The sequence below is a fragment of the Oncorhynchus tshawytscha genome, linkage group LG07 (assembly GCF_018296145.1).
Source record: "Oncorhynchus tshawytscha isolate Ot180627B linkage group LG07, Otsh_v2.0, whole genome shotgun sequence".
Taxonomy (NCBI): Eukaryota; Metazoa; Chordata; class Actinopteri; order Salmoniformes; family Salmonidae; genus Oncorhynchus; species Oncorhynchus tshawytscha.
The window spans coordinates 51,041,368-51,067,192 of NC_056435.1; the positions used below are offsets into that span (position 1 = coordinate 51,041,368).

Here is a 25,825-nt window from a genome sequence, read left to right on the forward strand (position 1 = left end):
TCTGGAACTCGGTAGTGAGTGTTGCAACCGAGGACAGACAAATTTTACCTGCTGTGATATGGTGATATTGGTGATATGTGATATTTCAGTTTTTGCTTTGTCATTATGGGGTATTGTGGGTGGATTGATGAGGGGACAAAAACAATGTAATCTATTTTAGAATAAGGCTGTAACGTAACAAAATGTGGAAAAAGTAAAGGGGTCTGAATACTTTCCAAATGCACTGTAAAACATAGCCTAACCTTTTGTATTATGATTTTTATTGTTTGTACTGGTAATCTCAATAAAAACATAAAACCTATAACCTTAAAGCCCTGGGTACAGTGATCTGAACTCTGATTAACTGATTCTAGAACAGTTAATCAGATAGTTTTTGATTAGTAATGATTACAGTGGGTTAACTGCCTTGTTCAGCGGCAGAACAATACATTTTCACCATGTCAGCTCTGGGATTCAATCTAGCAACCTTTCGGTTACTGGCCCAACACTCTAACCACTAGTCTACCTGCCATTATAGCTTTTATATTTCCTTATCACAGTTGTCCAGTCACATGAATGCATTGTTATGATATTAGGTATTTAAAGAATAGCGTAACCATGGAAATATATGCATGCAACTGTATATTACTGTGGGATTGGTAGCCTTTCTCTTAACCTTTCTTAATATTCATACTGTAGCTAGCAACCTGCCTTGAGAAGGCTATTTTGTTGAAATTAAAGCACACTCCAAATAATATGTTTGATAATATTTTGCATTTGTGGCTATGTTTTCTACTTGTTTTTGAGTCGACTTGTCAAATCCCCTCTCCTGCTTTCACCAGATGCCCTGGAGGAGGAGGATGAACAGCTGATAGTGTCTGGCCCAGCCAGAGATCCAGCTCCTAGCCTCCTATTTAACCAGAACATGGGTCAGGCCAAGCCCCCCTTGGTCCCTGAGGAGGAGGCCCCTGTGGACTCTAAGGAGGGGCCACAAACACTGCCCAACACCACAGACACTGCAGAGGTTCAACCCGCAATAGCAGGCCCATCAGCCCAGACCAATGGAGCAGCAAAGGCCACTGCTTCTCTTAACTTAGGTCTATCTGAGGAGGATAGACCACTGGCTACTTCACTAGACTTAGGCCTACCTGAGGAGAATAGACAACTGGCTACTTCTCTAGATTTAGGCCAAACTGATGAGGATAGACCACTGGATACCTCTCTAGACTTAGGCCTACCTGAGGAGGTGAGGCCACTGGCTACTTCTCTAGACTTAGGCTTAACTGAGGAGGATAGACCACTGGCTACTTCTCTAGACTTAGGCCTAACTAAGGAGGCTAGCATTACTAAGACGCTTTGTAATGGACACCCCATAGAGACCATCCCTGAACCTCAGGCCAAACCCACTAAAACCACACCCCCTTCCCTGAAGATAAAGGGAGCTTTTTCCAGGGCTAGTGCACAGAGGGATGGGGACAGTGATATCACCCTAGTCCCTAAGGCTAGCTACAACTTCAACCCGGACCAATTCGACGGCAGCTTCAATCCGTTCGCCAGCGGCGGCTCCAAGATTCAAAACTCCCCGCCAAGAGATGCCCTGCCCACAATGGAGTCGCTACCTGTACCTAGCTCCCTGCCCACAATGGAGTCGCTACCTGTACCTAGCTCCCTGCCCACAATGGAGTCGCTACCTGTACCTAGCTCCCTGCCCACAATGGAGTCGCTACCTGTAACTAGCTCCCTGCCCACAATGGAGTCGCTAACTGTACCTAGCTCCCTGCCCACACTGGGGTCGTTACCTGTACCTAGCTCCCTGCCCACACTGAAGTCGTTACCTGTACCTAGTTCCCTGCCCACACTGGGGTCGCTACCTGTACTTAGCTCCCTGCCCACACTGGGATCGCTACCTGTACCTAGCTCCCTGCCCACACTGGGGTCGTTACCTGTACCTAGCTCCCTGCCCACACTGGGGTCGTTACCTGTATGCAGCTCCCTGCCCACACTGGGGTCGCTACCTGTACTTAGCTCCCTGCCCACACTGGGGTCGCTACCTGTACCTAGCTCCCTGCCCACACTGGGGTTGTTACCTGTACTTAGCTCCCTGCCCACACTGGGGTCGCTACCTGTACCTAGCTCCCTGCCCACACTGGGGTCGCTACCTGTACTTAGCTCCCTGCCCACACTGGGGTCATTACCTGTATGCAGCTCTTCTCCACCGCTTTGTGGGACTAGTTCCTCACCTAAAATGGATGTTGAGGAGGTCAAAGATTCAGCGTCGGAGGCATCAGAAGAGCCCAAGCCTGTGGAGATAGAGTTTGGGTTAGACGAGGCAGGTGAGGTAAAAAAAACACCGCCCAGGAGGATGGGTAAAACGCCCGGCAGCAAGCTCGCCGTCAAGAAACTAAGGGCAAAAGCAACGACAACAGCACCTGCCCCGACGCCGGCACCCGAACCAGTAATAGCTCACCCGGTAGTAGAGCCGGTTTCAGAAACGACTTCCGAACCACTTTCCATACCAGGTCCCTCCTTAAGTTTGGACGACGTTCCTATTCCCAAGTCCACTTATACATTTGACCCCAACCAGTGGGAAGACCCTAATTTGATCCCCTTTTGGGGTGGTGGTGTCAAAATAAGTAGTTCCCCAGTTTTGCCCAAAGGATCCTACAGCTTTGATCCTCACAACTTTGACAACTATGTGGACCCCTTTAAGCCATCTACAGCCCTGGGCTGCGGGAACTCAACCTCCCGGGATACCCCACTTCCTCCGCCAGCAGAGGAAGCAGTGAAACCAAAGCTGGAGCGGCCCCTGGATGAGGGGAAGAGAATGTGTCAGACTCCAAAGAAAAGCAAGGACAGGATCATCATGTAAGTCCACTACACTCACTAGTGTTCCAACACTAGTATAGCCTTCTTCATGTTAGTTCTGCTTTCAGAATGTGGATTGTCTTAACAAGAAGAAAGCATTCAATTGTCTTTCCGTGTCTTCTAAAAACTCTTGGCAATGTGTATTTGATAAAACAATACTGTCAGAAAGTGAGTAAACATGTTCGATATTGCTCAATGGCCTATGTGATACCAAACTTGGCTTCATGGTTCTCACATTAGGCTGGTAAATATCTTTTTGCCATTTGCAAGGCCACTGGCATCATAATGTTTGTGTCAGAAGCCTGCTGCCAAACCAACTCCTAGAAATCTCATAATGCTGAGCAGTACATCACTACTCATTCCTCCTTCTCTCTCTCCCTCATCTTTCATTTTCCTGCTGTACTCCCTATCGACCTTCTCCCGCCAACCCTACCAACCAACCGCCACTGTCTGTCTATCGTGCACCTTTTCTCTGCTTCTCCTCCCACCTTGTGTTCATTCGCCTCAGGACCACTGAACAAGTGAAGTTTCTCTGTTTTCTGTTGTAAGTAGTACTTCCTCTTTCCTCACTCATTCTCTCTCTCTCTCTCGCTCTCTGGGTTGGTCTGCCATCTTTGCTTTCAGTCCTATTGCATGTGTTGTTATGATGAGAGCTCAGTGAAGGAGCTTTTAGTGTCCTGCACTCCTGCATGTTGGCACGTGAACCTTCCCCCTTAAAAAACATGCCTTCATCAGCTAGTAGGCTATTTCCTTAATGGTTGCCTTGTGAGTCTTTGCAGAGTTAAATAACAGATTTCTATCTGCATAGGATTTTGCATAGTGCTGTCGTGTCTTTACTATCATTACATTAAGACTTTTAGTTTTAATCAAAGATTCTCTGTAATTTGCATTTCGTGATGAACTAATCAGGCAAATGTAATTAACTAGGAAGTTGGGGCACCAAGGAAAATATTCAGATTACAAAGTTATAATTTTCCTAATACAACTTTTCAGATATATTTTAATATCTGATCAATTAGTCTTCTTGATTAATTAATTAATTATTTTACCTCACGTTAGTCTCATTCCAAACGTCGTAAATTGTTGGTTATCTGCACGAACCCAGTCTTCACTATGAGTCATCCATACATCAATTGTCTTAAATCATTTATTTATTAAATAACTAAACAATCACAGAAGTGCACACACAAACAAACAAAATTAATATGGTTACAATAAATGATAGGGGAATATGCCCTAGTGGGCTAAACCTGCATGGCGGCTTGTTGTACAAAAGGGAAGTGGGGGTCGACTGAGATAAGACAGTTGATAATTATAACAATTGAAATGCTAATCCTTTGCACATGAACTCTCACTCATTCGGGAACAATTGCAATCAATATATATACACTGTATTTACGCTCAATGTGTCGTCGGTGTGTCTGTTGAAAAGTTTGTTTCTCTCTCTCTCTCTCTCTCTCTCTCTTTCTCTCACTCTCTCTCATGGTTCGAATGGATAGTTCAAAGTGACATTCATTCATGTCTTTATAGAATAGTTGTTTTGGCGGTTCTCTAGGAAAATTCACTCTGTCTCTATACTGTGGCCATGAGGATATAATCTCCTCCAGGAATTTACGACCTCTCTCTGACCACAGCAGCCTGGGTGTAGGAGACAGGGAGAAGGGGATGCTGTACCCAAAGAGGGCAACGTCATGACAGTGCTGTGTAATACTGATTAGACCAATGGGAGAATAGTGTGTATCAACCATCTGCTAGCCTGCTATCCGCAGCCCGCTAGCTGTCTAGAGCATTTCGGACTGTTAGCTTAAGAGGCCCATCAGACAAATTCTTTGGCCACTATACCTATCTTGCCAATTGGCCTGGACCCTTTCACCACACAGATCTCTGCTGATCCACGAAGACTGGTCTGCTGACGTTACCGCACGAGGGGGCTACTACTGACTTCTTCCGTCACGACGTCCCTCTAAGGCCCTTCTGCTAGCTAGCCCCGGCCCGCTAGCTGCCTGAATCGACGTGTCTCCGGCCCGCCTGAGCCACTCACTGGACCCCTATGATCACTCGGCTACGCATGCCTCTCCCTAATGTCAATATGCCATGTCCATTGCTGTTTTGGTTAGTAATTATTGCATTATTTCACTGTAGAGCCTCTAGCCCTGCTCAATACGCCCTAGATAACCCTTTAGTTCCACCTCCCACACATGCGGTCACCTCACCTGGTTTAAATGATGTTTCTAGAGACAATATCTCTCTCATCGTCACTCAATGCAAAGGTTTACCTCAACTGTATTAACATCCTACCATACCTTTGTCTGTACATTATACCTTGAGTATATTCTACCATGCCCAGAAACCTGATTCTTTTACTCTCTGTTCCGAACGTACTAGACGACCAGTTCTTATAGCCTTTAGCTGTACCCTTATCCTACTCCTCCTCTGTTCCTCTGATGATGTAGAGGTTAATCCAGGCCCTGCAGTGCCTAGCTCCACTCCCACTCCCCAGATGCTCTCATTTGTTGACTTCTGTAACCGTAAAAGCCTTGGTTTCATATACGTTAACATTAGAAGCCTCCTCCCTAAGTTTGTTTTATTCACTGCCTGAGCACACTCTGCCAACCCGGATGTCCTAGCCGTGTCTGAATCCTGGCTTAGGAAGACCATCAAAAACCCAGACATTTCCATCCCTAATTATAACATTTTCCGACAAGATAGAAGTGCCAAAGGGGGCGCAGTTGCAATCTATTGCAGAGATAGCCTGCAGAGTTCTGTCTTACTATCCAGGTCTGTACCCAAACAATTTGAGCTTCTACTTTTATAAATCCACCTTTCCAGAAACAAGTCTCTCACCGTTGCCACTTGCTATAGACCACCATGATTCAAATGTATTTCATTGATGATTCTAATACATTTCATACACTTATATAGTTTCAGGGTGGAATATTCTAATCATTCATTTTAACATATAAATTCCATTCACAGCTTAACACCCCGACCATCCTACAATCTAAGCTTGATGCCCTCAATCTCACACAAATTATCAATGAACCTACCAGGTACAACCCCAAATCCGTAAACACGGGCACCCTCATAGATATCATCCTAACCAATCTGCCCTCCAAATACACCTCTTCTGTCTTCAACCAGGATCTCAGCGATCACTGCTTCATTGCCTGCGTCTGTAGTGGGTCTGCGGTCAAATGACCTCCCCTCATCACTGTTAAAATGCTTCCTAAAACACTTCAGCGAGCAGGCCTTTCTAATCGACCTGGCCCAGGTATCCTGGAAGGATATTGACCTCATTCCGTCAGTAGAGAATGCCTGGTTATTCTTTAAAAGGGCTTTCCTCACCATCTTAAATAAGCACGCCCCATTCAAAAAAAATTTAGAACCAGGAACAGATATAGCCCTTGGTTCACTCCAGACCTGACTGCACTTGACCAGTACAAAAACATCCTGTGGCGTACTGCATTAGCATCGAAAAGCCCCTGCGATATGCAAGTTTTCAGGGAAGTTAGGAACCAATATACACAGGCAGTTAGGAAAGCAAAGGCTAGCTTTTTCAAACAGAAATTTGCATCCTGTAGCACAAACTCCAAAAGGTTCTGGGACACTGTAAAGTCCATGGAGAATAAGAGCACCTTCTTCCAGCTGCCCACTGCACTGAGGCTAGGAAACACTGTGAACACCGATAAATCCACGATAATTGAGCATTTTTCTACAGCTGGCCATGCTTTCCACCTGGGTACCCCTACCCCGGTCAACAGCCCTGCGCCCCCCACAGCAGCTTGCCCAAGCATCCCCCCATTTCTCCTTCACCCAAATCCATATAGCGGATATTCAGAAAGAGCTGCAAAATCTGGACCCCTACAAATCAGCCAGGCTAGACAATCTGGACCCTCTCTTTCTAAAATTATCCACCGCAATTGTTGCAACCCCTATTACTAGCCTGTTCAACCTCTCTTTCGTATAGTCTGAGATCCCCAAAGATTGGAAAGCTGCCGCGGTCATCCCCTCTTCAAAGGGGAGACACTCTAGACCCAAACTGCTACAGACCTATATATTTCCTACCCTGCCTTTCTAAGGTCTTCGAAAGCCAAGTTAACAAACAGATCACCGACCATTTCGAATCCCACCGTACCTTCTCCGCTATGCAATCTGGGTTCCGAGCTGGTCATGGGTGCACCTCAGCCATGCTCAAGGTCCTAAACGATATCATAACTGCCATCGATAAGAGACAATACTGTGCAGCTGTATTCATCGACCTGGCCAAGGCTTTCGACTCTGTCAATCACAGCATTCTTATTGGCAGACTCAACAGCCTTGGTTTCTCAAATGACTGCCTCGCCTGGTTCACCAACTACTTCTCAGTCAGAGTTCAGTGTGTTAAATCGGAGGGCCTGTTGTCTGACAATCTCTATGAGGATGCCACAGGGTTCAATCCTTGGGCCGACTCTCTTCTCTGTATACATCAATGATGTCGCTGTTGCTACTGGTGATTCTCTGATCCACCTCTACACAGACGACACCATTCTGTATACTTCTGGCCCATCTTTGGACACTGTGCTAACTAACTTCCAGACAAGCTTCAATGCCATACAACTCTCCTTCCGTGGCCTCCAACTGATCTTAAATTAAAGTAAAACTACATGCATGCTCTTCAACCGATCGCTGCCCACACCTGCCTGCCTGTCCAGCATCACTACTCTGGACGTTTCTGACTTAGAATATGTGCACAACTATATGTGGACAACTACAAATACCTAGGTCTCTGGTTAGACTGTAAACTCTCCTTCCAGACTCACATTAATCATCTCCAATCCACAATTAAATCTAGAATCGGCTTCCTATTTCGCAACAAAGCCTCCTTCACTCATGCTGCCAACATACCCTCATAAAACTGACTATCCTACCAATCCTTGACTTCGGCGATGTCATTTACAAAATAGCCTCCAGCACTCTACTCAGCAAATTGCATGCAGTCTATCACAGTGCCATCCGTTTTGTCACCAAAGGCCCATATACTACCCACCACTGCGACCTGTATGCTCTCGTTGGCTGACACTCGCTTCATATTCGTCGCCAAACCCACTGGCGCCAGGTCATCTATAAGTCTTTACTAGGTAAAGCCCCGCCTTATCTCAGCTCACTGGTCACCATAGCAGCACACACCTGTAGCACGCGCTCCAGCAGGTATATTTCACTGGGCACCCCCAAAGCCAATTCCTCCTTCGGCCGCCTTTCCTTCCAGTTCTCTGCTGCCAATGACTAGAACAAACTGCAAAAATCACTGAAGCTGGAGACTCATATCTCCCTCACTAGCTTTAAGCACCAGCTGTCAGAGCAGGTCACACATCACTGCATCTGTACATAGCTCATCTGTAAATAGCCCATCTAACTGCCTCATCCCCATACTGTTATTTATTTAATTTATTTTGCTCCTTTGCACCACAGTATCTCTATTTGCACACTCATCTTCTGCACATCTATCACGCCAGTGTTTAATTGTTATATTTGTAATGATTTCACCGCTATGGCCTATTTATTGCCTTTACAACCATTATCCTACCTCATTTGCACACTTTGTATATAGATTTATTTTATTGTATTTTTGACTGTATGTTTGTTTACTCCATGTGTAACTCTGTGTTGTTGTTTGTGTCGCACTGCTTTGCTTTATCTTGGCCAGGTCGCATTTGTAAATGAGAACTTGTTCTCAACTAGCCTACCTGGTTAAATAAAGGTGAAATAAAAATGTTAAAATAAAATGTACAGTTTATTAGATACATGTCCCGAACAATTACATGTTCAGTGTCCTAATAACCAATGCTACTGTATATTCTGTATTTACAAATCCTCTTCCGGTGTTCCTCTAGGAATTCGTGTAAGGTCAAGAAGTATGAAAACCAGTCCCTGGTCCTGAATATCTGCAATCAGGTGTGTGTGTGTGTGCGTGCGTGTGCGTAAGTGCTTGTGCAATATCAGTTGAATATAACCTTGCTACAGTGGCACTGCAATGTCTATTACTCAGTAGGTTACCTCACCTACACACACAAACACACACACACACACACACACACACACACAGCTTCTTTCTTTCATGCTGACAAGTGCATCCCTTTCTCACACTCTCATCATTGTGTCCATAGCACTGCCGTACAGCCCTGGCGTGTTGACAGGTGCATGACTCATCACTCAGCACGTGTTTATCAGTCTGTAGATGCCATGTGCCATCATGTTTTATCGCATCCCATAACACTCCAATTGACTATTAAACTACCTCAAGTGAACCACCTAATCTACTACTTTGAGAAACAAAACAAAAATATTGTAGAAATCAAGTGCTATTTGCATGTTAAAATGCTTATGGAATCCACTGTGCAATATTATGGCATTGTTTACATTTTTGTTGGTGGACTCTCTATGCAGATTTTACAGTGTGGCTCAGTAGTTCCCATCCCGTGGTTCCCATCCCAGTTTACCAGATGGAATACATTCAATTCAATATAGTAAATACACCACGGGTGTTCTATCTGACTGTAGGCTGACGGTATGCTGACACTCCATTCTCTTGTTTACAGGAAGAGGATGTGGTTGTGTCACAGGTCCAAGAAATGCCCCGCCGCGTTCGCCATGCCACCGATGAGGAAAAGCTGGCTTGTAGTGAAATCATGGGCCAGAAAGCCAAGGAGGAGGCCGGGGTGGAGGTGGAGGAGGAAGAAGACTCAGTGTGTGCCAAAGGCCCAGCTAAAGGCCCAACCAAAGGCCTGGCCATCACAGACAATGTCAAAAGCCAGGCAATGCTGGATGGTAAGTTTGGTTTGGCTCTCAGGACGTTCTTTAGATTTATTCAATGACCAAGACATAGTCAAAGGGACTCTGTTTAAAAGTCTAAAGGGGCTAGAAAACAAAAAACAAAACTTATTGCCAGCAGTTTTAGACAATCCATTAGATTACACTTGACTACAGACAGCAGAAAAGCAGTTTCTGGAGAGCCTCTGGGATTGTAGTCCCATAATAGTTTTTACTGCCATCTATTGGCCATTGAAAATCAGAAGTTGAGTAAATGACTTTTCCATCTCCATCCCCATCAGAGCATGTTAATGGGAGTTGAGCGGTTGGAAATCCCGCTCATTGCTCATGGAATCACCGTTCAGGCGCTCCATGTCCTTTCATACAGCACTGCTAAAAACCGCTCAGTGCTCACAGGGAGAAAAAAAAAGCTCCAAATTCGCTCCATTCATTAAAATCACAATTGAATCAACACCCATCTATTATTGTGACTGCCTGGACCTACCAATTGGTTTTTAAGTTTTGAACCCAAACCATATGGATTTGAATGAAAAGTATTATAATAAACATGAAAAGGTGAATGTAAGAAGCGAACATCATTTTAAATAGGCTACATGTCATATTAAACAGCATATAAACACTAAATAGGTCAGCAGACAGACAGAAAAAGGACTTATTAGTGCCTTGAATTAATTTTTAGATTAATTGCTTATATTATCAGCCGGTCAGCAGCTTATAATATCCTCTCCAAACTTGTAGCCACTGGTCATGCGAAACACCTTTTTGGCCACTCTTGCCAGGCTGGACAGAGACGCAGAGTTTTAATTTTTTTCAGGGTCTGAATACTTAGGTAAATAAGGTATTTCATTTTTTAAATTTTTAATCCATTTGCAAACATTTCTAAAAACCTGTTTTCGCTTTGTCATTATGGGGTATTGTGTGTAGATTGCTGAGGATATTTTTTTATTTAATCAATTTTAGAACAAGGCTGTAACATAACAAAATGTGGAAAAAATCAAGGGGTGTCTGTTGTTGTAAGAATCGGACCAAAATGCAGCGTGCTTTGGGTTCATCATCTTCATCATCATCTCCAATCCAAAGTTAAATCTAGAATTGGCTTCCTATGTCGCAACAAAGCATCCTTCACTCATGCTGCCAAACATACCCTTGTAAAACTGACCATCCTACCAATCCTCGACTTCGGCGATGTCATTTACAAAATAGCCTCCAATACCCTACTCAACAAATTGGATGCAGTCTATCACAGTGCAATCCGTTTTGTCACCAAAGCCCCATATACTACCCACCATTGCGACCTGTACGCTCTCGTTGGCTGGCCCTCGCTTCATACTCATCGCCAAACCCACTGGCTCCATGTCATCTACAAGACCCTGCTAGGTAAAGTCCCCCCTTATCTCAGCTCGCTGGTCACCATAGCATCTCCCACCTGTAGCACACGCTCCAGCAGGTATATCTCTCTAGTCACCCCCAAAACCAATTCTTTCTTTGGCCGCCTCTCCTTCCAGTTCTCTGCTGCCAATGACTGGAACGAACTACAAAAATCTCTGAAACTGGAAACACTTATCTCCCTCACTAGCTTTAAGCACCAACTGTCAGAGCAGCTGACAGATTACTGCACCTGTACATAGCCCACCTATAATTTAGCCCAAACAACTACCTCTTTCCCTACTGTATTTAATATAATTATTTATTTATTTTGCTCCTTTGCACCCCATTATTTTTATTTCTACTTTGCACATTCTTCCACTGCAAATCTACCATTCCAGTGTTTTACTTGCTATATTGTATTTACTTTGCCACCATGGCCTTTTTTTGCCTTTACCTCCCTTATCTCACCTCATTTGCTCACATCGTATATAGACTTGTTTATACTGTATTATTGACTGTACGTTTGTTTTACTCCATGTGTACCTCTGCGTTGTTGTATGTGTCGAACTGCTTTGCTTTATCTTGGCCAGGTCGCAATTGTAAATGAGAACTTGTTCTCAACTTGCCTACCTGGTTAAATAAAGGTGAAATTAAAATAAATAAAAAATAAATCTTTATTACGCGAACCGGCAAAAAACAATAAAGAACAAAATGAATGTGAAGCTATGCAGTGCTCAAGGCAACTATACACAAACAAGATCCCACAACAAACAGGTGGGAAAAAGCTGCCTAAATATGATCCCTGATCAGAGACAACGATAGACAGCTGCCTCTGAATGGGAACCATACCAAGCCAACCTAGAAACAAAAAAACTAGAATGCCCACCCTAGTCACACCCCGACCTAACCAAAATAGAGAATAAAGGATCTCTACGGTCAGGGCGTGACAAGGGGTCTTTCCAAAGGCACTGTAAATATTTTGCTACAATGACACACTTAGTTATCTACCCACCTAGTTCCTTTCTGTTAGCATGTGCACGTAGCATGTACACCATCATGCTGTTGGGATAAGTGTCTTTCCAGATTCCACAATGATTCTTTCTTTGTTGACACTACATCACCGCACTCCCTCTCTTGCTCTTGGTCCTCATCTTTGTAAGTCACCTTGATTTAGGACCTGAGTGTTTTATCACTTTCTTTATGAAAATATTTAGCTCCAGCTCCGCTCTGCTCACATACTCTGATCCCCATAATACTTATTCATGTATTATTGTCTTCCTCTCAGGGCCACAGGCGAGGATAACACACAATATGAAGGAAAAGGACATTTGCATTTCAGTAAGTAGGCTTAGATCTTTTGATTTGTCTCTAAGATTTGTTATGCTTTTTCAATAGAAGACAGTTTGCATTAGAGCACAGATTGACATGTTTTGTCCTTGGTGTCTACAGAGTGAAGAGCTGTCAATCACCCCAAGGCCAAAGTTGATTGGCTGCAAGGGACACGATGACAAAGGTAGTCCCTCCTCCATGGATACCATATCGCTAAATGAGATGGACAAAGCAGCGGTGCTCACCTTGATCAGAGAGGAGGTATAGTAACTGACCAATAGTGGTTATTATACCAAACTGAAAATATCTGGGTCATGTTCATTAGGCACCAAATTGAAGAAAACAGATTGAAATAGGGAGGGACTATCTGGATATATCTAATTAGAAATTATAATTTTTGTTTCCCATTGCCTGCCCTAAAGAACACAACCTAGGTTGCACTAAGAGCTAGCCCTCTGAGCTAAAGGCCCAGTTCCCTGATTGCTGACTGTCACTGTAGTACTGCACACTGACTGCAGTACTTCTATTATACCATAGTAAACATACTTAAACTTTCAACAAGTACTAATGTAAGATCTTCATTTTTATCAACCTGTTAAAGGAAAACTGTATTTTAGATTTAAAAAGGTTTCTGAAGTTTGTAATTTTCACTTTGAAATTTCAGACTTGATTTTCCCTTTAAGAAAAAACAACCCCTTACATGTCCATTAATTATGATCAATATAATAATTGACATTTCCTGTTGCTGCAGGATTATTTTCCTGCTGTAGAAACCAGCTCAAATTAAGATCCTACATCTGTAGCAAGCAACTGGATGCCTGGCAAGCCTATGTTAAGCATAGTGTTTTCTCCCCAACAGATAATCACTAAAGAGATAGAGGCCAACGAGTGGAAGAGAAAGTATGAAGACAGTCATATGGAGGTGTTAGAGATGAGGTATTATATGGCACTTGTTTTAGTTCGACATAATTCAAAGTGAATCATATATCACAGGAAAACTCACAAGAAAGCTTTTAGACTGAAAATAAACATTTTTCTTTGTATTTATATCTCTCCTCCTGTTAATTCATCTCTTGTAGGAAAATAGTGGTGGAGTACGAGAAAACAGTTGCACAGATGATTGGTAAGTTCTTGAAGAGTTCATTATCGGCACTGATATGAAATCACAGGATTGGTGAAAGCAATATAGTTGATACCTACCAGCTTATGACTTTCAGCTTATTCATACCCCTAGACTTATTCCACATTTTGTTGTTCCAGCCTGATTTCAAAATGGATCAAATATTTTTTTTTCCTCCCCTGCTACACACAATACCTCATAATAACAAAGTGAAAACATGTTTTTAGAAAATGTTGCACATTTATTCATCAGGAAATGGAAATGAATGTATTGACAAATTAACAATTATCTTTGTATTCCCTTTTTGTTATAATTTGATTGAATTCTCATTTTTTTAAACATCAGCGCAAATTCATGGAACTAGACGATGATAGCAAGCCTATTTAGGCTATTGAGACACTCTTGTACCCTTAGTCCTTGTTTGGACGTATCTCAACTTAGTGACCGTTGACCTGTAAACTTTGCAGAGGATGAGCAGCACAAGAGGAGTGTCCTGGGCTCCCAGAAGCGTGTCCAGCAGGTGACTCTGGAGCGGGACCAGGCCCTGGCCGACCTCAACTCTGTGGAGCGCTCACTCTCGGACCTCTTTAGACGTTACGAGAACATGAAGACCATCCTGGAAGGCTTTAAGAAGGTATGTGAGACTAGAGCAAATGTTTAGGAAGGTATATGTTAACATGAGACTAGAGAGAAGGTTTAAGAAGGTGTGCGTGATACCAGTGGAGGCTGGTGAGAGGAGGTATAGGCAGACAGGCCCATTGTAATGGCTGGAATGGAGTAAATGGGACTGAGTTAAACATCATTTCCATATGTTTGATACTGTTTCATGTATACCATTCCAGCCATTACAATGAGCCCATCCTGCTATAGCTCCTCCTACCAGCCGCTTATGCGTGACTTGTGTTAACGTTACACTAGCAAGGTTCTCTCACTGTACTTCAAAGACTGTTGAGTTGAAGTAAACCTTTGTCTGCCCATGTTGTATTCTGTGTTTTACTTCATGTTTTGATTCTTCTTTATCTGACCTTTCATTATCACTACTTGTAATGGAGAAATACCAACCTGCCAAAACAATACATTCGGTTGAATTAAATTTCAGATCTGTCTGTGTGTGTATCTAGAATGAAGAGGTGCTGAAGAAGTGTGCCCAAGAGTATCTGGTCCGCGTCAGACAGGAGGAGCAGAGATACCACACACTCAAGATCCATGCTGAGGAAAAACTAGTCAAGTAAAGATAGACACATAAACTTTTTAGTTTAATATAATTTCGATTTATTTTACCCAAAGAGATTGTTTATAATCTTAAATACATTATATATACAAAAGTATGTGGACACCCCTTCAAATTAGTGGATTCGACTATTTCTGCCACACCCGTTGCTGACAGGTGTATAAAATCGAGTACACAGCCATGCAATCTCCATGAACAAACATTGGCAGTAGAATGGCCTTACTGAAGAGTTCAGTGACTTTCAACTTGGCACCGTCAACAAGTCAGTTTGTCAAATTTCTGCCCTACTAGAGTTACCCCAGTCAACTGTAAATGCTGTTATTGTGAAGTGGAAACATCTAGGAGCAACAACGACTCTGCCGCGAAGTGGTAGCCACACAAGCTCGCAGAATTGGACCGCAGAGTTCTGAAGCACGTAAACATTGTCTGTCCCCTATTGCAACACTCATTATCGAGTTCCAAACTGCCTCTGGAAGCAATGTCAGCACAAGAGTTGTTCGTCGGGAGCTTCATGAAATGGGTTTCCATGGCCGAACAGCCACACATAAGCCTAAGATCACCATGTGCAATGCCAAGCAACGGCTGGAGTGGTGTAAAGCTCACCGCCATTGGACTCTGGAGCAGTGGAAACGTGTTCTCTGGAGTAATGAATCATGCTTCACCATCTGGCAGTCGGATGGCCGAATTGTGGTTTGGCGGATGCCAGGATAACCCTACCTGTCCCAAGGCATAGTGCCAACTGTAAAGTTTGGTGGAGGAGGAATAATGGTATGTGGCTGTTTTTCATGGTTTGGGCTAGGCTCCTTAGTTCCAGTGAAGGGAAATCTTAACATTACAGCATACAATGACATTCTGTGCTTCCAACTTAGTGGCAACAGTTTGGGGAAGGCCCATTTCTGTTTCAGTATGACAATGCCCCCATGCACAAAGCGAGGTGTATACAGAAATGATTTGTCGAGATCGGTGTGGAAGAACTTGACGGCCTGCACAGAGCCCTGACCTCAACCCCATCAAACACCTCTGGGATTAATTTGTACGCCAACTGCGAGCCAGGCCTAATCGCCCAACATCAGTGCCTGACCTCACTAATGCTCTTGTGGCTGAATGGAAGCAAGTCCCTTCATCAATGTTCCAACATCTAGTGGAAAGCCTTCCCTGAAGAGTAAGGCTGTTATAACAAAGGGGGGACCAACTCCATATTAATGCCCATGATTTTGGAATGAGATGTTCGACTAGCAGGTGTCCACATACTTCTGGTCATGTTGTGTATATTCCTATCATCTAGCCTATTGCTCATTGGGTACAGTACACAGTGGAGGGAAGAGATCTTCCTTTGGAGGTCTTTTATTTTTCATTATTTTCTTTCTCTAACGTTTACCTCTCTGCTGTGTTGCAGGGCTAATGAAGACATAGCCCAGGTGCGCTCCAAGGCCGACTCAGAGAGTGTGGCTCTTCATGCCAGCCTGAGGAAAGAGCAGATGAAGGTGGACTCCTTGGAGAGAGCCCTCCACCAGAAGGTACTTGACAACATTTACTTGACTTACTCCACTTGGTGGAAATATATCTTTAGAATCAGATTGAATACATCCTGAGAATAAATCACTTTCCTCCCAGGTAAACTGGTATTTCCCGCCAAAACCGCAGGTGTCATTCAAAAGGATTATAAATCATATAAATAGGTTTATGTCTGGATGTGATTAGAGCTTTGATCCAAATTCAAACCTGATGCAACCTGAGCCTGACTAAATACATTTATGAGCCCTACATTATTAAAAGTGGTGTAAGAAATGCAACAAAAAATGCCCAGCAAGCTATTCTACTCTAGCTTTTCCTGCATAGGACTCCAAGCGCTAAGGAGCCTTTTTTCTTTTTACAGCGAGAAGCCAGCGGAGCACAGGTGCGTGCTTATTGCGCAAGAGACAGAGGTTATAAATTAGAAGCTTATTATGCATAACCTCTCATTATGTAAATATAAGGCTAATACGGCATTGAAATGATTACCTGAAAAAGGTAGACTAGGACATCTATATATAGGCTTATACAGTGCATTCGGAAAGTATTCAGACCCCTTGACTTTTTCCACAGTGTTATGTTACAGCCTTATTCTAAAATTGATTCAATATCCCCCCCCCCCTCAATCTACATACAATACCCCATTATGACAAAACCAAAATAGGTTTAGACATTTTAGCAAATTTATTCAAATAAAAACTGAAATATCACATTTACATAAGTATTCAGATCCTTTACTCAGTACTTTGTTGAAGCACCTTTGGCAGAGATTACAGCCTCGAGTGTTCTTGGGTATGAAGCTACAAGCTACTGGCTGCCAGCTCGAGGAAGAGTCTTGTTTTGTTTGTCACATACAGTGTTTTAGCAGATGTTATGGCAGGTGTAGCGAAATGCTTGTGTTTCTAGCTCCAACAGTGCAGTAATATCTAACAACACACAATCTAAAGTAAAGGAATGGAATTAAGAATGTATAAATATTTGGAAGAGCAATGTCAGAGCAGCATAGACTAAGATAGAGTATATACATATGAAATGAGTAACGCAAAATATATAAACATTATTAAAGTGACTAGTGTTCCAATTATTAAAGTGGCCAGTGATTTAAATTCTATGTATAGGGCAGCAGCCTCTAATGTGCTAGTGATTACTATTTAGAAGTCTGATGGCCTCGAGATAGAAGCTGTATATCAGTCTCTCAGTCCCAGCTTTGATGCACCTGTACTGACCTCGCCTTCTGGATGATAGCGGGGTGAACAGACAGTGGCTCGGGTGGTTGTTGTCCTTGATGATCTTTTTGGCCTTTCTGTGACATCGGGTGCTGTAAGTGTCCTGGAGGGCAGGTACTTTGCCCCCGATGATGCGTTGGGCAGACCGCACCACCCTCTGGAGAGCCTTGCGGTTGCAAGCGAGGCAGTTGCCGTACCAGGTGGTGATACAGCCTGCGGTGATACATGCTCTCAATTGTGCGTCTCTAAAAGTTTGTGAGTGTTTTAGGTGCCAAGCCAAATTTCTTCAGCCTTCTGAGGTTGAAGAGGTGCTGTTGCACCTTCTTCACCACACTGTCTGTGTGGGTGGATCATTTCAGTTTGCTTGTGATGTGTACGCTGAGGAACTTGAAGCTTTTCACCTTCTCCACTGCGGTCCCTTCGATGTGGATAGGGGGGTGCCCCCTCTGCTGTTTCCTGAAGTCTATGATCATCTCCTTTGTTTTGTTGACATTGGGTGAGAGGTTATTTTCCTGGCACCACACTCCCAGGGCCCTCACCTCCTCCCTGTAGGCTGTCGTCATTGTTGGTAATCAGGCCTACTACTGTTGTGTTGACTGCAAACTTGATGATTGAGTTGGAGGTGTGCATGGCCATGCAGTCATGGGTGAACAGGGAGTACAGGAGGGGGCTGAGCACACATCATTGTGGGACCCGAGTGTTGAGGATCAGCAAAGTAGAGGTGTTGTTTCCTACCTTCACCACCTGGGGGCGGCCCGTCAGGAAGTCCAGGACCCAGTTGCACAGGGCGGGGTTCAGACCCAGGGCCTCAAGCTTATTGATGAGCTTGGAGGGTACTATGGTGTTGAACGCTGAGCTATAGTCAATGAACAGCATTCTTACATAGATATTCCTCTTGTCCAGATGCAGTGTGATGGCGAATGTATCGTCTGTGGATCTGTTGGGGCGGTAAGCAAACTGAAGTGGTATCTAGCGTGTCCTGCTTTGCATATAATCTGACTGAGCATACAAGTATCTAAGTATCTGACTGAGCGGTGGTAGGCAGATGCAGGCTCGTAAACATTCATTACAAACAGCACTTTCGTGCGTTTTGCCAGCAGCTCTTCGTTGTGCGTCAAGCATTGCGCTGTTTATGACTTCAAGCCTATCAACTCCCGAGATGAGGCGGGTGTAACCGAAGTGAAATGGCTAGCTAGTTAGCGCGCGCTAACTAGAGGGACGGAAGCTATACTGTTACATATATATATATACAGTGCCTTGCGAAAGTATTCGGCACCCTTGAACTTTGCGACCTTTTGCCACATTTCAGGCTTCAAACATAAAGATATAAAACTGTATTTTTTTGTGAAGAATCAACAACAAGTGGGACACAATCATGTGTAATTTTGCACGCCCAATTTTTCAGCTTTTGATTTGTTAAAAAAGTTTGAAATATCCAATAAATGTCGTTCCACTTCATGATTGTGTCCCACTTGTTGTTGATTCTTCACAAAAAAATACAGTTTTATATCTTTATGTTTGAAGCCTGAAATGTGGCAAAAGTTCGCAAAGTTCAAGGGGGCCGAATACTTTCGCAAGGCACTGTATATATATATATATTTTTTTTCTTCATAAATTTGCTAACATGTCTAAAAATCTGTTTCCCTTTGTCATTATGGGTTATTGTGTTTAGATTGATAAGGACAATTTGTATTTAATCAATTTTAGAATAAGTCTCTAACGTAACAAAATGTGGAAAAAGTCAAGGGGTCTGAATACTTTCAGAATTGATGAAGAGAGAGACAATCTGCGAGAGTGCTTGCTCGTCCACTGATTTAAAGCAACAATATAGGAGTGTTTTAAAACCTTGCAGTTGCAATAAAAAACTAAAACATCTTTACAATTAAAAAATAAGTTGATCCCCGAAAGCCAGATGGAGATGTGTAAATTAGATGCACATTCGGTATTTATATTACTGTAGCATATGCTATGCTGCATCAAATGTAGGTCTACCTGTCACAATAAAACAAGTTATCATAATGAGATGACAGTTCTACAAACTGAGATGGGCTGTCGGTCCCAAGCCTGAGTTTTTATGATTCGTCATGCAGTGACCACAGAGGCCATAGAGAATACAGATTTAGACATTGATATAATTTAACAGTTACATTCCATGTCATGCTATTCATATAAATAATTTATTATAATTGACCGGTTTCTCGCAGTTATTTATCCCGTGAAAAATGAGGGGATTTGTGCATTTCGGTAAATCTTGGTAACCGGGTTCCCACATTTCAACCCTACTGTAGAAGTCATTTATAGTAAAAGACTGGATACATAACTGGATACAATAATTGTGTTACTTATCGGTGGCTTCCAATGACAAGAGAACCCCTCTATCAGAAGGTAAGAATCACTGATAGTAAAATAATAACTAAGCCATCTAATTAGTTATCTAGGGTTTCAATGCAGAATTGCACATTTGTACCTTGATTGAACAATCTCTCTGATCTTTCTGTTCTACCCAGAATCAAGAAATCGAGGAGCTCACAAAGATCTGTGACGAACTAATAGCGAAGCTCGGGACATCAGACTGATCAGACCTGAAATCATAAACGTTGGAGTTGTTGGATGTACTGTTCCACCAACTTCTCTCCTCTCTGCCTTTCCATTGCAGCCAAGGCCTAACCATCCCCACTGCAGCTAGCTGGAAAATTACTGTACACACTTCTATATGATCTGAACCCGTCTCTGCTTTTATTACTCAAACACATAGCGAGTGACTGCAGTAGTCACCCCTAATGTTTCAGATTGGAACAAATTAACAGCGAAACAGCAATGAGTATATATATATATATATATATATATATATATATATACTGTATACTGTATACCTGTATGTATATATATATATATATATACTCTATACCTGTATATATATATACACACTCATTGCTGTTTCGCTGTTAATCTTTTATTATAACCAATTAAGTATTGACGTGGCAATTTGTCATGTTCAATGTGCAACTTTGATGCGCATGTAGGGCCAAATCTTAACTTTTGGATAAATTTGGTTAAGGACCTTTCTGTTGATTTCTACTTATTGTAAGTGAAACTATGTGAAGGAACTAGTAGCAAGTAACCTGTTGTGTTGCGTACTGTGTGTACGGTGTGTTTGTAAAGTGTGTGCCCCATCATGGATTATCAGTGTTGTCAGAAGAGACAGAGACGTGTGTTCCAGATATGGTGTGAGGGAAATTCTTTTGATACAAAAAGAGATCCACCAACTGTATTTACTTGTGTTCAACAGGTTTACACTTTACACAATCATCCTGCTGCTATTCTAGTTTGTTGTTGTTTTTGATTATATTACATTTCTGTCTAATCTCGTTTGATCTTCTGTTGTTTTGTATGTTTGTTTGCTCCCATTCTTTAGGTAGGGCAATGCTTTTAGGGGTATGCTAGTATAAATCACATATTTGTTTTTGATCATGGGACAATATATAGACAATATTTAGGCCTCAATCAATTTTTCTTGTGTTTTACCGCTTAGCCCATGTAGCCTATAACTAAAGAGCACTATTCTCTGACCTCATCATAGCACGTAGTATTACATGAACAGCTTAACAAATCTATCAGTGGAGTAATGACATACTCTGTTATCATTTTAGTTTCAATGGGTTGAAACTGCCATGTTGTTTTTTCTTCTTTATTTTAGCTAGACACAGCGTAGGGAGCTGTGGCCACATTGATTGGCTCTCTGCAGCGCAGCCACAGTTAAGTTTCTCTCTAGGCCTTGGGAAAACAAGACAAATGTTTTCCATCATCACCATAATACTTGGGTTGCCAAATGTTCCCCCTCAAAATCACTGTGATAGTGTTCCAGGCTCAATACCAGTCATTATTAGAGATTATGATGGATCTGTAAACTGTTTCAATGCAGGTGTGGATGCTTGTTTAGATATATGTTCTCAGAGCTATCAAAGAGCTAACTGGTTGCCCAGCATAACAACTGTTTGCCTAATGTTATAACAATATATAGGGCCAGTTCCAAACTACCCTTTAGGACTACAAGGACCTATATAGTATGTGGACATGGAAGTTGGAGAAGCCCAGATGAGGTCCTACCTGGGTCATCGTTTGGGAGTCTTTGACTTATCGTACATATTTCATGGATCAACATCATAATCATCAGTACAGTACAATCCACTGCCAAATGTTATTATTTTGCCAAATCAAAGGCTGTTTAAAGCTGCTTTTAAATGTCTATAGCTGCCTTAATGTGTACATTTTATATTGTATGAAAATAATATAATTTTATTTTAATGGCAGTATTTGTAGAGGACATAGTAACAGAAAAGTGATTTTATTATAGTTTCTGATATACTGTATATTGTGTGTAGAAGGCATTCCCTGAATAAAGGTTATCATGATTAATGTTCTACTGTGAACTATGTAGCGCACTGCACAGCAGACATTGTGCCTTAAGCTTAAAGGTCCAATGGAGCCATTTTTATCTCAATGCCAAATCATTTCTGGGTCTTGCTTCAATAACACTCAGTGATAGTGAACTTCAACAGTGTCATAACACGTTCAGAATCGTCCATCAAAATGCCATTGAAGTATGAAATGATTATTAAAAACAAAATATTGTTTTATATATACAGTATCAGTCAAAGTTTTGGACACACCTACTCATTCAAGGGTTTTTCCTGCATTGTAGAATAATAGTGAAGACATCAAAACTATGAAATAACACATATGGAATCATGTAGTAACCAAAAAAGTGTTAAACAAACCAAAATATATTATATATTTTAGATTCTTCAAAGCAGCCACCCTTTTCCTTGATGACAGCACATTCTTGGCATTAACTCAACCAGCTTCACCTGGAATGCTTTTCCAACAGTTTTGAATGAGTTATCAGATATGTTGCGCATTTGTTGGCTGCTTTTCCTTCACTCTGCGGTCCAGCTCATCCCAAAGAATCTCAATTGGGTTGTCGGGCGATTGTGGAGGCCAGGTCATCTGATGCAGCTCTCCATCACTGTCCTTCTTGGTGAAATAGCCCTTACACAACCCGGAGGTGTGTTGGGTCATTGTCCTGTATAAAAACAAATGATAGTCTCTCTCTCTCTCGCACGCACGCACGCACGCGCGCACGCACACACACACACACACACACACACACACACACACACACACACACACACACACACAAAATTCCTTTCGCTCCATTCCAAACATTATTATGAGTTGTGCTTCCCACAGTTGCCTCCACACACACGCATGGTCTACCTGTGTGTAACATGAAAACAGATTGACACAAACCCTCAACATACTTGAGTTTTTCCAGTTTTCCATCCTCCAGTCCTACAGAGATCAGCTTTAATCATGAGTCTCCTGGGTGGTTGTAGCTCAGGTCCAGTTCTCTCAGATGGGAGGGATTTGGTCACAGCCTTCCTCTGTGACCAGGCAGCCTGTAGAGAGTGTATCATGATTTGTACATGTAGCATATCAAATCACATTCGACTAACAGTGAAATGCTTCCTTACGGGCCCTTCACAACAATGCAGAGAGAAAAAAAGAGAAATATTTGAAAAATATACAAATAATGACACAATGAATAAATACACAATGAGTAGCAATAACTTGGCTTTATACAGGGGGTGCCAGTACCGAGTCAATGTGCAGGGGTACGAAGTAATTTAGGTACCTATGTACATGTAGGTAGGGATAAAGTGACTAGGCAACAGGATAGATACTAAACAGTAACAGCAGTAACACTACATTATTTTATACACATAGTGCTAAAATCTCGAGAGGGAGTGTGGCAGCTATCTTTTTTTTGTGTCAGCTGAACAATCACAATGAACATTTTACAAAAGCAAATGAGTGGTTTATTGTACATTGATTTGAGTTCATACACCTCTTCCTATAAGAAACATGACAAGGATGCTGATTATTTTTTAGGTTGGATTTTTCTATCATTATGTAGATTGGGAGCAGTGAAGCTCAATTCTCATGACCAAATATATTAGGTTTGCATTGGCCTATATAAACACGTTGAACTATACTAATTTGTTTAAAAAATACATGAATACTGACCTTAGTGTCTCCAATTTACAGTGTGGACTCTCCAGTCCAGCAGGGAGCAGCTTTACTCCTGAATCCTGCAGGTTGTTGTCACTCAGGTTCAGCTCTCTCATTTGTGAGGAGTTTGAGCTGAGAGTCGAGGCCAGAAAAGCACAACAACTCTCTGTAAGGTTATAGCCATTCAGTCTAAATAAAAAGTAGAAATTGGAAATGTTCAGTATGTGTTCAGTATGTGTACCAAGTTATTTCTGGATGGCCTACCTGTGTAATACAGCTCTCGTACCTTTGTTCAGTAGAACCGTCTCCCTTTCTGAATACATATAGTCTATGGGACATAGACTGGTTACTCTTCATGGACACACAGCTGGGAAAAGGTGAATCTGGTCTTTCCTGCTGGATTGGGCTTCAACTCAACAGAGACAGACCTTGAGTCTTTAATTGATGCTGTCTAATGTTGATGATGTCATATACAACGGAACTGTACATATACAATGTTCTTCTACACCTGAATTGCTTGCTGTTTGGGGTTTTAGGCTGGGTTTCTATACAGCACTTTGTGACGTCAGCTGATGTAAGAAGGGCTTTATCAATACATTTGATTGATTGATTTATTGAACTGTAGACTACGCTGTACACACAAAAACACACACATACTCGCACACACATGCACACAGGGTTGGGTAAGTTACTTTCTAAATTTAATCAGTTACAGTTACTAGTTACACAACCGTTCAAAAGTTTGTGGTCACTTAGAAAGGTCCTTGTTTTTGAAAGAAGAGCAACTTTTTGTCCATTAAAATAACATCAAATTGATCAGAAATACAGTGTAGACATTGTTAACGATGTAAATGACTATTGCAGCTGGAAACTGTAGATTTTTTATGGAATATCTACATAGGCGCACAGAGACCCATTATCAGCAACCATCACTTCTGTGTTCCAATGGCACGTTGTGTTAGCTAATCCAAGTTTATAATTTTAAAAGGCTAATTGATCATTAGAAAACCATTTTGCAATGATGTTAGCACAGCTGAAAACTGTTGCCCTGATTAAAGAAGCAATAAAGCTGTCCTTCTTTAGACTAGTTGAGTATCTGGAGCATCAGCATTTGTGGGTTTGATTACAGGCTCAAAATGTCCAGAAACAAAGGACTTTCTTCTGAAACTCGTCAGTCTATTCTTGTTCTGAGAAATAAAGGCTATTCCATGCCAGAAATTGCCAATAAACTGAAGATCTCGTACAACCCTGTGTACTACTCCCTTCACAGAACAGCGCAAACTAGCTCTAACCAGAATAGAAAGAGGAGTGGGAGGCCCCGGTGCACAACTGAGCAAAACAAGGGCATTTCTAAGTGACCCCAAACCTTTGAACGGTAGTGTACCTGTCCAAAATTGTAATCAGTAATGGAACTTTTGGATTACCCAAACTCAGTAACTCAATCTGATTACTTTTGGATTACTTTCTTAGAAGAAGACAAAAAGGGTCCATCAAACGCTTTTGGTGTGTCAACATAGTAGTCTCAGACTTGTGGTCAGACTCACTCAAATTTAAACTTGCAACTTTTTTCAATCCTGAATTGAATAACATTAAGAATACAGAAAAGAAGCCTTCCGGGTGGCGCAGTGGTGAAGGGCGCTGTACTGCAGCGCCAGCTGTGCCACCAGAGACTCTGGGTTCGTGCCCAGGCTCTGTCGTAACCGCCGCGACCGGGAGATCCGTTGGGCGACGCACAATTGGCTTGGCTTCATCCGGGTTAGGGAGGGCTTGGTCGGTAGGGATGTCCTTGTCTCATCGCGCACCAGCGACTCCTGTGGCGGGCCGGGCGCAGTGCGTGCTAACCAAGGTTGCCAGGTGCACGGTGTACTCTCCGACACATTGGTGCGGCTGGCTTCCGGGTTGGATGCGCGCTGTGCTAAGAAGCAGTACGGCTGGTTGGGTTGTGTATCGGAGGACGCATGACATTCAACCTTCGTCTTTCCCGAGCCCGTACGGGAGTTGTAGCGATGAGACAAGATAGTAGCTACTACAACAATTGGATACCACGAAATTGGGGAAAAAAAAAAAAAAAAAAAGAGAATACAGAAAAGTGACACAATGTATTTTTCCGCAATCATCCTTTCTGATATTAAAAGTAATCCAATAAGTAATCATCTAGTTTTTCAAAAGTATCTGTAATCTGATTACAACATTTTAGCTGTTTTTTTTGGTAATCAGATTACATGTAATCAGTTACTCCCCAAACCTGCACGTTCATGAATTTCATATGGGCATATTTTCCATAAAATACAGAACTCATACCTTTGTTCAGTAGAA

General features: G+C 42.3%; 1 protein-coding gene across 4 annotated transcripts in view; it reads left to right on the plus strand.

Moving 5' to 3' along the window:
- The window catches only part of tacc1 (transforming, acidic coiled-coil containing protein 1), a 45,827-nt gene extending 23,974 nt beyond the window's left edge, over positions 1-21,853 (plus strand). For 3 of the 4 annotated variants that reach the window (XM_042324597.1, XM_042324596.1, XM_042324593.1), the window contains 12 exons: positions 822-2,844; positions 3,353-3,388; positions 8,715-8,775; positions 9,420-9,648; positions 12,305-12,357; positions 12,469-12,609; positions 13,208-13,284; positions 13,428-13,471; positions 13,936-14,102; positions 14,590-14,696; positions 16,096-16,216; positions 19,945-21,853. In XM_042324597.1, the coding sequence (XP_042180531.1) occupies positions 905-2,844; positions 3,353-3,388; positions 8,715-8,775; positions 9,420-9,648; positions 12,305-12,357; positions 12,469-12,609; positions 13,208-13,284; positions 13,428-13,471; positions 13,936-14,102; positions 14,590-14,696; positions 16,096-16,216; positions 19,945-20,013 (3,045 nt within the window). In that variant the 5' untranslated portion in view covers positions 822-904 and the 3' untranslated portion in view covers positions 20,014-21,853. The remainder of the gene's footprint in view (positions 1-821; positions 2,845-3,352; positions 3,389-8,714; positions 8,776-9,419; positions 9,649-12,304; positions 12,358-12,468; positions 12,610-13,207; positions 13,285-13,427; positions 13,472-13,935; positions 14,103-14,589; positions 14,697-16,095; positions 16,217-19,944) is intronic. The other variant, XM_042324594.1, reaches the window with a different exon arrangement.
- The last annotated feature ends 3,972 nt before the right edge of the window (positions 21,854-25,825 follow it).